Here is a 15126-nt window from a genome sequence, read left to right on the forward strand (position 1 = left end):
TCTATTTCAGTTTTTTCTCATATTTCAATAGGCAGTGCTTCCTTGAAAGAGCCCAGGTGGATGGTGTGCCTGCGTGAAGAACTTACTTTTTCTTTTCCTCCACTCATAGAAAAATATTCCTTATTGTTGTTAGCATCTCCCTACCAATGACCCTTCTCTAGTACTTTAATATTATTCAATTTAATTTTGTGCAAATAATTTAATAAATACTGGCTTATACTCACATAATAAAAATTGGTAGTGAATGAATATTAATATAGATTTCTAATTATCCAGTTTGAATAAACACATAATTTATAATGGTCATTTTAACTTACCTATCATCAGTCTATCATCAGAGTTCTTAGCAGGAAATGATGTATTAACAGATTATTTGCCATCCTTTTGCCCTTGCCTACATTTTTAGTTTAGTGCTGTAGTTTAAGAAGAGAGCAGGATATCAAGAAGCATACCTTATCCAGAACCAAGATATAACTGTTCTTGAACAGTCTTATGTACTTTTATCCTCTTGTAAGCCAGTCATTACAAGTAGCCTTAGATACCTAGGAAACCTTATCCCACATACTTTACCCTCTTTGTTCTTCTATGTGTCTCCTTTTATGACCGTCTTCCATTCATCCTTCCTCACCTCTTGAAATCCTTCACTGTACTTGCTGCAGCTTTATCACTTGCAAAATCAACTATTTCTTCTACCTATTCTTTTCTTCATAATCAGAATTCTCCTCCGTACTTTTATGAGATCAACTTTTAGTTTCTACACATAAATGAAAATGTCTAGTGTTTGATATTTAGTGTCTAACTACTTTCACTTAATGTAATGTCCTCACATTCCATCTGTGTTGCTGCAGATGACAGAATTTAACTTGTGTTTATGGCTGAATAAATTCCACTGTGTGTGTGTGTGTGTGTGTGTGTGTGTGTGTGTGTGTGTGTGTAAAATTGATTCTTCTGTGAACAGACATCTAGGTTGATTTCCTCTTCTGGCTATTGTGAATAGTGCCACAGTGAGTATACAAGTGCAGATTTCTCTTTGACATACTAATGTAATTTCCTTTGGCTATGCACCTCATGCTATATAGAACTTTCCATCTAATTAACTGGCTCTAATTTTTTTCTACAGCAGTTTTCACATTTTAAAATGTTATATTATTTATGATGTGTTTATCATCTTTCTTCCCCATACTGAAATGTAAACTTTGAACATGGATTCCGTTTATTTGTTCAGGGATGTAATCAGAGTACTGACACATAGGAAACTCACAGGTACTGCAAATAAATAAATAAAAAGTTATAAGAGAATAAAAATAATCTCTAAGGTTATTTTCCATAGTCAAATATGTGATTCCATCTTTATTTATTGACTACCTATTATGTATGTGGCATTATGGTCACAGAGATGTGGTTTTATTGGAATATCTTAGATAAATTAAATTATAACCATTTGAAACTAGATACAGGTAGTAGTTTCACAATACTGTGAATGTATAAACACCAAGGAAAGAGTGGCTTTAAAATGGCTAATTTTATGTTAAAGAAATTTTATCTCAATAAGTTTTTATTATTATAACTACAGGGAAAGATTAGTGAAATACTGCCTGGGGTAGGTTATGGTGTGGAATGGAGAATGCCATAAAGTGGTTTTTACAGAGAAATTAATGCTTACAAATAAGATATCACCAGGAAGGAAAAAGTGGGTGGACATTCCATGTATGTATAAGGTTAGAGTGAAGAAACGTATCTCTTTGGCAAAATGTTCAGTTTTTGGAATATAGCTTGCAAGAGGAAAAGAATAGCTAGTAAAAACTAGATAACAGACCCTTGAAGATCATGGTAAGGAATTTAGACTTTATCCTGGAAATGGTCCAGAACATGGAAAGTATTTATAAGGGCAATGACATAATCAAATTTGCTTCTTAATAAAGTAACTCTGTTGATCATATGGAAAAATGAGTGAAAACAAATAAGTTACTGCAGTAAACCATGTTAGGAATAATGAAAGGATGATGAGTTTACAAACACTTTGTAAATATAGTTTAATATTTTCAGAGAGGTAGTTACTTTCTGAAATTATTAAATTGGAAGGGTTGAATTAAATCTTTAGGAAAATGAAATGTGAATCCATGACTGTACCTGCTACTTGAACAGTAAGTTTAATACTCTGTTAATTTTATTATAAGAAAATATGGGAGATTTGCTTTTTATGTAAGGACTAAAATATGCTATTACTCTTTTACCTTTTACCCACACTGATGAATTATGGGGACTATATTGTAACTCTGCCCTTTGAAGTTTGCATTGATTATTTTAGAATTTCTTGAAATGAGTTTAAGGAATGTCCTATGAAAATGATCTGAAAGAGCTGTTTAGAGTCCTAACTCAGCTAATAATGGAGGTGTCTATTGCTGTACTAAAAGATCAGTTAACAAGGTTCTGTATGGATTTGAACTGAATCCTTAGCTAGGCACTGTTGGAAAATCAGAAGATTATATTAGTGTAGAACTCCTCACATATTAAGTCATTGTGTGGAATCTTTTAATGCTGTCTCTTACCTTTGCATGTTTCTTGTCAGATTGAGAAAAATTTTTGTTTGAGGAACATACTTGGAAAGAGAGTTAAATACACCAATTACCAATTTGGGCATATAGCAGAATAGTGTAGATCTGAACAGAGTACTGAAAAAGAGGTATGCCTAGACTGTCACTTTGATCAATGACTTAGTGGTTCAATAAATTGTATAATGTAGATCGTGTGATATAGACATTGCTTGTTTGCTATGCAGTATACTTCCTTGCATGGATGCCAACCCCTTTGAAAATACATGGCCATTTGAGTTCCATTTTGCTGTCAAGAGATAAGACCAAGTAAACTACAGATTAAAAAGTTGAGGGAAATAATGGAGAAGACAAAAATGAGTCTCAGGTGTAGATAGTGTAAAAACATATAAGAATCTGTGACTTTCTTTTCGCATTAACAAGCCATTAGGACAAAGTCAATTTATCTCCATTTTTCTTAAAGCAAACTTATTTTTGTATTATGAACTTTAAAGGCTGGATACTAGTTGTACAGGCAGCAAGGAATCATAATGCAATTTTAAAATACTTTAATACATTTTCCTTGCTTTAGAAGGCAGTGTTTATACTCAGGTATATTGACGAAAATAGCAGTTAAACATTGTATAAACAGCTGAAAGTTAACTGACACACTACTTGTGGCATATTTCATTCAGAATCACTTTCAAGTTATTTGGATGTATAATATGTCCCTCTCCATGCAGTTATTATGTTAGGAGTTGCAAAGAATAAAACATAGTTTTTCTTTCTTCTCTGTCTCACATAATAAATTTAAAGATGGGAATAATTAAAAACTGACAGTTGATTAATAACATAGGAAAATTGGAGAGTATAAGAGAAAGAAATTTATTCTAAAGAACTGTGAATCTGTTATTAAGATGGCAATATGAATTACCAGGGGAAGCTTAATTAAGAGATTTGGTCAAAATTGTGTTTTATGAATATTAATCTACAGAACATATTAGAAGAAGAAGAGATAAGAAGAAGATAGGCCAATTAGAGACTACCATTTGTCCGATGTAAAAACATGAGTGGCTTCCCAATACTCCCTGAATTATGCATGTCCTGTTAGTCAATAATGGTCATAATATATTTTAGTATGTGTTCCACTTTACTTCTCTGAACTGAGGAGGTGGAGAACCGAATGCTGCATCTGAAGAGGATACAGTATGCTAGGCAGCTAACCATAGTCTTTGGCTAAGGGCTTAACTTCACATCTGTAAGAAAAGACTATACATGATTTCAGAGAACAACTGGGAGTTTGAGAACATAACAAAGAATGGTCATGCTGATAAGGCGTGATAAAGGCGTGACCCTATCACTAAGAGATTTCTTTATAACCATAGACCCCAGAAATCCAAGTGACATTATCAAGATCATATCTCAGAAATGCAGAAATTAAGGTATAGGAAAGCTTACATTATTTATATGTACACACTTAGTGCTCATGAAGGATTAATAAGTGAATAATTAGAGCTGGAAATACGAAAATAGGTCAGTGGTCCTCACCTTTGCCTACTTAGAATGCCTAGGAATGTTCCAGTCATTGGAATCTTTTAAAGCTCCCCTAGGTGATTATAATTTGCAGCCAAAGTACAAAACCCGTTGTATAGATGACCCTTTGAGATTCTGAGCTGTAATAGGAGAGAAAACAAACCTTAAAGCAGTGGCTGTCAACCTTAGTCAACTTCAAAACTCAGTTGAAGGCTTAAGTCAGATTGCTGAACTCCACCCCGAGTTTCTGATTCAGCAGGTTCTGAATCAGAACTGGAGTGGATGGAGCCGGAGAACGTGGGGCCTGAGAGTGTGGATTTCTAATAGATTTTTCAGGTTATTCCTATGCTCTTAGTGTACATCACAGTTGCTTTGAAAACCACTGCCTTAAGATTTAAAAAAAAAAAATGAGTTTGTCTTTCTTTAAAGAGACTTAAAAGTAAGTCTTTTTAAGGATATAACATAGGAATAACTCACAGTTGCTTTGAAAACCACTGCCTTAAGATTTAAAAAAAAAAAAATGAGTTTGTCTTTCTTTAAAGAGACTTAAAAGTAAGTCTTTTTAAGGATATATATATATATATATCCATTAGACCTGAGCATCTTTTTTTAGCATTATTTAGGAAAAGAGATAACTGAGAAGGGTTTTCAGATGCTAGATAGTATGGTGTTGTTTTCCTGTATTTAATTCTTTAATTTGTATGAACTCAGATCGAATTGAAATCAATTTTCATGTAATTGTAAATAAAATAAAAGATTTTTGCAGAAAGTATTTGGATATGTACGTATATGTATATCATGTGCCACTTTGATCTGCTGTTGTCATAGATGCTTTGGAGTTAATAAAAGGGATTCGGGAGTGTGAGATTCTGTTTGATTTTGTTAACTCATCTTAGATATCTGAGAAGTCATTTATTCCATATTGTTTCTTACTTTTTTCTTCTAAAACAATGAAATTACGACCCATGATTTCTCTCTCCCTCCCTCCCTTCCTTGCTCTCCCTCCCTCTTTTTCTCTCTTCTCAGTGCTCTCTCTCCTCTTCCTCTCTCCCTTTTTCTCTGCTCCTCTTTCATTCATTCTTTTTTTTTTCCTGTTCAGCAAAAGAAGGGAAGCCTAAAGAAGTATTAGAAAACATTTTCATGCTATAAAACCCAGAACATACACAAATTTTTATGAGCAATTCATTGTAAAAAGTAAATGTGAACTAAATTAGGACAATAAGAAGAGAAAAATTTTTACTTGTAAAACTATCTTCAGCTGACCATCAAGATTTTTGTCAATTCCAGTTTGGTTCATTTGAAGGTACTTGATTTATAATCTGTCCAGTTTTATAGGAGTAAAAGATAAGTATCTTTTAAAAACTATATTTAGCAACCTATATACATATATATATATATATATATATAAACACATAGTGTTGTCAAACATTCTTTTAAAATTCAAGTTTAAAATAAAAGTCACCCTGTTTCCTTTTAAGTAAAATGCCCTAACCTTTAAGAGTGATACTTTGAATAAATCCTTTGATCATATTTTAAGTTTCAACAATCAAAAATGAAAGAGACTGTATTAAAACTTTAAGAAAATATTTCAGAGTGAATTTTAGGTCCAAATAAGAAGTTTGCTATGTTTTATTTATTATCTCTGTATATATGGCAGAGAAAAGGTATATGGTAAAGAAACTGCTCTTTTGTATGGGTATGACCTTCATAAACTTCCACAGAAACAAATTATCCTCTCCTAAAACACTGTAAACAATAATTTTTTTCTGTATAGGTTAAGACTTTATAATTTCAACTAGTAGGCATTTTTAGAGTTATATCAGAATACTTATGTTTCTTTAGATTCAACCATTTGCTTCTTTTTCTTTTCCAAATTTACTGCCTCTCCTACTTTTAAAGCAGGTAGAGGGATGCATTTTTTGCCTCTTAATAGGAAGGAGTCACTCAACCTTTCAGCGATACTCCTTTTAATTATTTAAAGAGAGATAATTCCCATCCTGAAAGGGATGAGTGACTTAGATTACTGTTCTTGAAGTTTTACATTACAGAGTACTTTTGAAAGAGTATGCCTTTGTTGATGCTATTACATGGGTTTAGCATATTTTTAATTTTTTTCTTAATGCTGCCCTTTAATTTCTCAACTAAGAGTAATGAGGAGGTAGAGGACTATAAAGATATAAAAATTTTCAGTGCTCTGGAAATCTTTGGGAATTTGCTCTTCAGATTCTCAGTAACACAGAGAGCTTCCCCTTCTGTTGTCTCCTTGACCTGAGTTGTAGGAATTTGATTACTGAGGCAGAGCAAAGGCGTGTGCACCTGTCCCAGTTTTATTGGGTCAATTGATATAGTGTATTCCTTTGTAATCATTTGTAAAAATAAACCATCCCTTGCCTATGAAAAAGGAAAAATTATAATGCTACTTTGATATTGTCACACTTGCACATTTCTTAAACTTGTGTACAGTAAGAATTAAATGATAGTAATTACTAAAGTTCAAGAGCCATAAGAAATGAGGAACAATTATTAATTGCTGATATAATTTACTAAACTGCTTTGGGTATTATCAGTATAATTCTTCTCCTATGTCTTTGCTCATTTTATCTGTACCTAGCATTATAGTGTTCTCCTTTATCCATGGTTTTACCTTCCACAGTTTCAGTTATCCATGGCAAACTACAGTTTGAAAATATTAAGTGGTAATTTCAGAGATAAATAATTCATAAGTCTTAAATTTTGCACTGTATCCTGCTTCCTCCTGCCTGGGATTTGAACCATCCTTTTCTCCAGCATGTCCACACTGTATATGCTACTCACCCATTAGTCATTTAGCATGTGCCTTGGCTACCTGATAGGCTGTCAAGATATCGAGGTGCCTGTGTTCAGATAACCTTTATTTTACTTTAAAAAAGCACAAGAGTAGTCATGCCGACAGTTTAAATATGCCAAAGATAAGCTAGTAAATGCTTCCTTTAAGTGAAAAGATAAAATTAGAGTATTTTAGAACACCTTGGGGTGGGCAAGGGAAGACAGTTATGTAACTTCTATTATAATATATTGTTAAAAGTGTTCTGTCTTATTATTACTATTAATTTCTTACTGTGCCTAATTTATTACTTAACTTTGGGTAGGAAAAAAGCACAGTATAGATAAGATTCAGTACTATGCTGTCTATATTTGGTTTCAAGGATGCACTGAGGGCCTTGGAATCTATTTCCATAAGTAAGAGAATACTATTCTACCCCTAGCCCCTAAACAAACAGAAAAAAAGGAACTTAGAACCATCTCATTACTTACAATGATAGTCTTCTGAATAAGTTTTAAATAGTTATTAGCATTAGAGATCTCTTATAGTTCTTATTCCACTTATGCAGTCACTTGATGTGTTTTCTAAAACTATGCTAGAAGAACTATATCTTAGAATTATAGAAACAGCCTTATCTTTGGAAGAAAGAATACTAGTTTATATAGGTATCTATATAAGTATCTGTATTAGCTTCCATTACAAATGCTTTATTACTGATGACTGGGCTTTACCTCAGTGGTGCCGCCACCTGCTTTGTAAGCGCAAGGTCCCAAGTTTGATCCCTGGTACCAAAAAGAAAAAAAAAATTATTATCTATGTCTAAGTTCTTGATTATAAAATTGAAGAAAATTTGATAATTTCACTTGTATTTATCTAACAAAAACCTCTACCTTCGTTAAAGAGAATTTTGAAGCTGAATCTTTTTTGTCAACTTTTATTTCCATTTAGCTTTTTGAACAGTAGATAAAAGTAGAGCTTGTGAACTAATTTCTGATATAGAAGAAACTGGTATTTGTGTGGATGTTTTGTTTTCTGAGCTCCCAGAGCAGCTACACACCTGGACATGATTTGTACATACCTCATGTGAGCTGATTTGCATACTCACTTTTCCTGATTTTTCAGTTTCTTTTTAAAGAAAAACCCTGAAAAGGAGTTAATAGTGCCATATTTCTACACTTCTCTTATTTTATTCTGCCCATTTCACACTTCCATCTTCATTAACTGAAAAAAGTTATTCAACCAGAAGGTGTTATGGAGAGTTCACTATTAAGTTTAAGCTCTTTTTCTTTTGGTTTACTAGATACCTATGGAAGGAGGACAGGAGCAACACACAGATTCCACCAAAGGGCGATGCCTAAGGAGAACTGTCAGTGTCCCTTCCGAGGGCCAGTTTCCTGAATACCCACCAGAGGGCACCAGTAAACTGGGTAAGCTAATACTAATGGCAGAAATTCCTACATTTGTAATGGGTGGTTTGTGGACTTGTTACTAGTACAGTAAGACAGAACATCCTGTGTGTACATTGAAATTAACATGTCAGTCCAGAGTTAGAAGTCATTAGAGTTCTATTGTGTATAACCAGGTAACAAGAAAGCTATTTTACAGAGCTAGAATTTATCTGAGTACTAGCTAGTAAGATTACTTTTTAGTCCTGTGCAAGTTGGATGACATGTTGTTTCTGTATTGCTCAGCTCTAGTTTTCAAAAGAGCAACAGTAATCTTGTTGAAGCACTGATATTCATAGAGAAGTCAGTGAGAACTAAATACAGAGTAGTTTTAGACATATCCTGCCTAGGCTAATGGAAAGGGTTCTAGAGACGCTCAACAACTAGGCCACACACACACTGAGAGGTCCGACAGGAGACTTTTTTCAGGGAGCAGGAGCAGAGGGGGAGAAGGGGCAGAAGAAAGAACAAAGAAGGGAAGGTCCTTTTATTATTTTTGGGCTAAGCTATTGATTATTAATGAGGGGTGAGCTACTTTAACCTGTCACAGGCCAGGTTGCTTTTATGGGTCCAGCCCTGCAGACACAGGTTTCAACTTCTCTGGACCACTGTGGCCTTGCGGGGAGGGAAACCAGAGATAAGGGCATGAGGTCATTTTAGGAACCAAGAGGTACTAGGAGAATGCATCCTGTGATGGCGGCGTCACAGCACACTTTAACATGATCAGTTCCCTGACACTAATAGTTTTGCATAATTCATACAGTTTATATTCAAAACTGGAGTGGATGACAGAAGGGAAAAGTTTTGAAAACCCATATGAGAAGTCGAGTATGGTGATGCATACCTGTAATCCCAGAACTTGAGAGGCTGAGGCAGGAAGATCACTGTCTCAAAACTTTGAAAAAATAGCACCGACCACAAAAACCATATTGGGCTGAAGATGTAGCTTAATGATAAAGTACTTGCTTTGTATGTATGAGGACCTTGCTTTGATCCCATCCCCATCCCCAGCACCACCAAAACAAAAACAAAAACCTGCAAACAATACCTCATTTCAGTTGTTATATATTCTAAAGGAATTAATGTCAACATCAAAGCAACTCCCTGTTGCTCTCCCCACCCCAATTTCATACCAAATGTATTTTTAAATTTTTAACAATGATAGGTAAATGTTTAAACTAGCCAGGTAATTTTAAGGATTATATCATTTAAAATAATGAAGAAATTTGAAAAGTAGGAAGTGCTATGGTTCTTCACGCTGTTGGTTATTATGTGCTTAGTGCGCCATTTACTTTTAGTCACAGACTCTTGGTAGGTAGGAAAAGCAGAGCTACTTATTATCTCTGTTGTGATCTATATTTATAATTCTGTGATTTGGTTGTGTTTTCTAAAATTGGGTTTTTATGTTTTCTTTGATATTCCTCAGAATTCTTGGTCAGAATTTGAATCCTTGATTTTCCTTTTTATCTTGTATCTATAATTGCTTTTCTAGAAATTAGTCAAATTAATAAATATTTCCAACTTTTCATATATTTTTCTGGTCGTTTTATTTCCATTGCTCCTCTTCAGCAGGTGTTGAAACCAGTTTATGCATGAGCCTAATTTATATTAAAAACCTGTCTGGGTGTTATTTTATAACCTGTTTATATTTCACATTAACTGATATTTCATGTGTATTAAACTGACTTACAGCCACCTTTTAATTCCTTTGGTTTTGTTATTTTTAATGTTATATCAACAGCTGTCTTTACCACTTCTTTAAGAAGTGCTGACTACGGTATTCAAACTTGGACACGCAAGTCAGTGGATTTCAAGGGAGTATAATCACAGTCTGTAGAATTATGACAGTGTTAAAGAAGAGAGGACTGTATGTCCAGGTACTGGTGCCAGTGGTAAGCTAGGAGATGGAGCAGATGTGTCTGGCCAGAGCTGGTCCACTGCCTTTTCACTTACAAGCCTGGCAGCAGCCCATTGTGGCTCCTCACATTCGTTTTCAGAGCAAGTGCCCTAAATCACTACTGGACGCTACCCCTATAAAAAAGGAGAAGAAAAAGATGGCTTCTACCTTTCATACCCATCCAATTTTTTTCCTTTTTTTTTTTAATTGGTACATTTTAGATAGTCATAATGATCACATTCATCATAGGGAATTTGTACCTGTGCATGATATATCTTAATTTCTTTTTTTCTCCAATCCCCACCCCTCCCTTCCACCCTGTTCCCTTCCTTATGTACAAAAGCTACAAGAAGCTTTGTTTCCAGTTTTTCCCTTATGTTTTCTTGTCCCTTCTTTCCTCCTTAGCCCCTTTGTTGTCCTTCCCATTTGAACATTTTCTTTCCATTTTCCTGTATCTGTTATACATTTCCGTCCTTATTTATACTTTCTGTGTCTCACAGCAGAGAGATGATGTGTTATTTAAACATGTGTCCAATTTATTTCACATAAGAATGTGCTCTCAAGTGCATCCATTTACCTAGAAGTGTTTCAGATTTATCATCTTTTATTGCATAGTCGTACTCCATTGTGTAAAAAACCCACATCATCTTTATCCGTTCATTGGTAGATGGTACGTGCCTGTCTTATCTTGGTTGATAATTATTCTGTTGTCCTGTTTTTATCTTGTGATGTTTTAATATTAGGTAAAAATTCCTGTTTCAAATATTTCAGAATAATTTCTGTATATATAATATTCTGTGCCAGTCCCTAAGAATGAAAAAAGATATCAGATTTTTGCTTTTAGAACATTTTTATATAGTTAAAAAGAGAGAATGAATACATGCAGAATAAGGGAAAAGAAAAAATGTGAGATAATGAAAAGATGGAAATAAAATGTTTGTAGATGGGGAGGGGAGGAGGGGGTGAAGGGAGGGCAGGGGTAAGGGGAAAAAATGAGAATCAAGACTTGTCATGTAGAGGTACAAGATCCCAACAATGAATGTAACTGTATCCCTAAAATGTACCGATAAACTCAATTAAATCTGAAAAAAAAATCAATTGTATTTCTGCTGATATTTCTATATACCAACATATGGGAAATGAAAAATTTAAATACATTATTATAATATCACATAGTATCACAAGGTAGTAAATAGGGAAATATAAAGAGAAATATGTGAAGACTTCCATATAGAGAACTGTCATAATTGAAGAAAATAGGGAATTTAAATAAATGGAGGATTGTACTATGATCATACATCAGAAGACAATATTGTCTTCCAGTTCTCAACATCAGAATTACAATATGGCATCCTCTATGACTACCCCCCCACACGTGCACACACACGCACACACACACACACACACACATATGCACTCGTGCATACTAAAAAAATGAAAAAAGGCGCTGGAGATGTACTTTAGTGTGAAGACCTTGGGGTTCACTTCCCAACATGAGGTTTAGGGATAATGTATATACACACTCTGGCAGACTGACGCAGGAGGGTTGCAAATTCAAGCCCAGCCTGGGCAGTTTAGCAGCAACTTAGCAAGACCCTGTCTCAAAAAAAAGTTTGGAAGGTTCTATGAATGGCATAAATGCCAGTGAGGCTGGAATGAAGTGAACAAGAGGAAGAGTAGTAGGAGATAATATGATTGAGTTCTTGGACAGCTAGATCATGAAGCTGTACAAATTGCTGAAGACCTAAAATTGATACGAGTTTTAGTTCCCCAAATTCTTTTCCACTGAGAATGCTTTCTTCAGCATTTAAACATCATTTCTAAAACACCTACTTCTAGATTTCTAATATCTAGAAAAAAACCCTATTTTTCCCCTTAGTAATATTGTAATAGCTAGGCTTTATTTTGTTCCTCAAAGGATAATTTAGATTCAAACCATAGAAATCATGTTTAGATAAGGTTTACAAAGGAAATTACTTCTTCAGATGATAGAATTCTTTGTATATAAATAGTGGTAGGTATATTGATTACAGAAACACATGAACTACAATTAGTAAATATTTCTTTTCAATGTAATATAACCTATGAAATCAGCTTTATGTTTAAAATATAGCTATTAAATATCTTGGAAGGGGAAAAGTAAAATGCTGAACCATGCACTTTTTTGTGAGCTATATATTTATGAGATAAATTTTCTTGCCTCATATTGCTAATAATACCTAATATTGCTTAATATTACCTCATATTGCTTAATACCTGCTGGTATGCAACACAGGGGTGAATTGGGAACTCTGCAGCCTTCTTACTGCATGGGCATTCCATTACAGCTCGCTCACTCATGCCAAAATGAGTAAGAACATTTGTTTGTAGGTAACATCATAGCAAGATCATAAAGCTGATTTAGTTAGAAGATGCCTAGTATTCATAATTCCAAGGCTTTCTCAATTCTGGAAGTTCAGATCAAACTGGCAAGTTAAAAACTAAACATGTAGAAACTCAAACCTATGAGATCTCATGCCTCTATTTTTTGATAAAATCTTAAAGTTACCTCATGGTAGTGCTTACATCATCTCTGGATTTAAAAACTAAAACACCTGAGCCTGTAATAGTATATTTGTTATTATAGTGCAGTTCTTGAAAACATATAAACAAGCCAGGTGTGATGGTACATGACTGTAATCCTAGTACTCAGGAGGTTGAATCAGGAGAATCCCAAGAGTTCAGGGCCAGCCTGAACTACAAAGGGAAACCCTGCCTCAAAAAACCAAAAACAAGTAAACAAAACTCCATAAACATTAATAAATGCATTTAAGTCATAATTTGACATGATATTCCTCTGATACTAAGACTCAGGCAAGGCTTAGGAAAGAAGATATCAAAGCCTTTTAGAACTAAAGCCAGCTATTCAAATCTTAATATATAGGTAAGTGAAGAGGTTAAACAAAAAAATTGAAAGCACCAAAAAAGAAAATCAAATTGGAAAAATTTTGATAAATGTTAACCTTGCACTTGTCCTTTCCCATTGTTTATTGATCTAAATGATAAAATAAGAGGAAACTTTGAACAATGAATATTAAAGCAAAATATAAGGTATTTATAGGAGTACCATAAAGGATAAACCTTTTGATTGAGTTTATTAATGATATTGATTATGCAAACTTTAGCTTTAACCCTACCCATCTCTGTTAGATGAAATTAGCATCAGTTCTATCTTTCTGTATAAACTAGTAATGACTCACTTTTTATTTTCAAGATATTATTAGGAATATCAACATAAATTGAAATAATTTAAAGATAATAGAATCTTCTATAAAAAAAGAAGGAGGTGTATGAGTAGTGAAGATTTAATGTTCACTAATGTATCGTCTCTTAAAAATAATGGAATAAATGCTGAGTAATTATGTAGCACTGCTTATATTATTAAATTAATGTGTATAATATTTAAACAGTAGAAGCTAATCTTGAACTTTATGATAATATACATATATAAGTGATCAAAATATTTATGAAAAATATCAGTAGTCTCATATTTCTAGTTCTGAAGGCTAGAGCCCAATACATAATGCTGGCTTTTAGTTTTCTTTGAAGTTTCCTAAAATTGTTGTCTTATTCTTTACCTGTTAAAAAAAAAAAAACTAAGGTAATTGGCCAAATATCTATAAGCAAGTTTATACTATAACAACTTTGTAAATATCCAGCCTTAATACTTATATTCTATCCTTAAAATTTCAAGTAATTTGAGGAAGTCAAATGAGCTCAAGGCTTTTCAAAACTGTAATGAATAGCAGGGCGTGGTGGTGCACATCTGTAATCCCAGCACTTAGGAGGCTGAGGCAGGAGGATCGCTGTGAGTTTGAGACCAGCCTGGGCTACATAATGAGTTCCTGCTCAGTCTCAACTACATAGTGAGACTCTGTCTAAAAAAATAAAACAAAAACAAAGCAAAACAAAAAACTTTAATGAATAATTAAAATAGAATACCTTGGAATAATGTTTCTCAAGGCTTTTGGGTTTCCTTAAAAATCAGGAGCTAATATATATTTATTCTTTAAAATCTGGTTCTGTATGACATACCTGGAAACTCATAGTATTCTGAAAAAATTATCTTGAGTCTGGGATAAAATAGCCTTTCACGATCAGTTCAGCTGTGATGTGACATATGTAATACTAAGATCACCACACGATGCAAAATTGCACAGTGAGAAGCACTGCTCTTAAAAATTTGGTCAGACAGATGTTCTGGTTCATACCAGCACTTAGGCAGCTGAGCTGGGAGGATTGTGAGTTCAGGCTGCTGTAGTGAGACACTGTCTAAAAAAAAAAGGTCAGTAACACACAAAAGCTATAAGAAGTAGGTTTAAAAAACAAACTACAAAGGTGTAGGGAAAGTGGGAAGGGTAGGGGAAAGGTAATAAGGGAAAAGGAAACAAATGGAAATAAAATGTCTGTAAAAGGGGAGGGTAGGAAGTGGGCAGGGACAAGGGGAAAAAATGAGAACTAAGACCTGTCATGTAAAGGTTCAAGATCCCAATAATGAATGTGACTGTATTGTATAACTAAAATGTACCAATAAACTCAATTAAAAAAAAAAAACAAGGGCCAGGGATGTAGCTCAGAGGTTCGGTGGCCTGCCTTGCAAGCGCAGGGACCTGAATTCAATCCCCGGTACCAAAAAAAAAAATTAAAAATTAAAAAAAAAAATCCAGAACTTTAGCTCAATACAATCCTAAAATTTGCTTGTGATAATGGGCACCAGAATAGTTTGTAAGATTATTGTAAAGTGATGAGCAATAAAATTACATGGGATATTGTTACAAAAAATGTGTTCAGGTGTGATACACACACACAATAAACTGAGGCAGGTAGTTTAAACTGTATATAAGTATATTTTGTGTGTTCAGTGTGGCCTTGTTTAGC

The 15126-nt window shown here is 34.0% G+C and overlaps 1 protein-coding gene across 5 annotated transcripts in view; it reads left to right on the forward strand.

The window, feature by feature from the left end:
- Positions 1-15126, forward strand: part of Rasal2 (RAS protein activator like 2) — a 299612-nt gene that overhangs the window by 139443 nt on the left and 145043 nt on the right. For all 5 annotated transcript variants that reach the window (XM_010630221.1, XM_010630215.3, XM_010630216.3 and 2 more), the window contains one exon: positions 8168-8294. In XM_010630221.1, coding sequence (XP_010628523.1) covers positions 8174-8294 — 121 coding nt within the window. In that variant the 5' untranslated portion in view covers positions 8168-8173. The remainder of the gene's footprint in view (positions 1-8167; positions 8295-15126) is intronic.

This window comes from Fukomys damarensis, unplaced genomic scaffold, assembly GCF_012274545.1.
Source record: "Fukomys damarensis isolate Sample0158 unplaced genomic scaffold, DMR_v1.0_HiC HiC_scaffold_11, whole genome shotgun sequence".
In the NCBI taxonomy this organism is placed as follows: domain Eukaryota; kingdom Metazoa; phylum Chordata; class Mammalia; order Rodentia; family Bathyergidae; genus Fukomys; species Fukomys damarensis.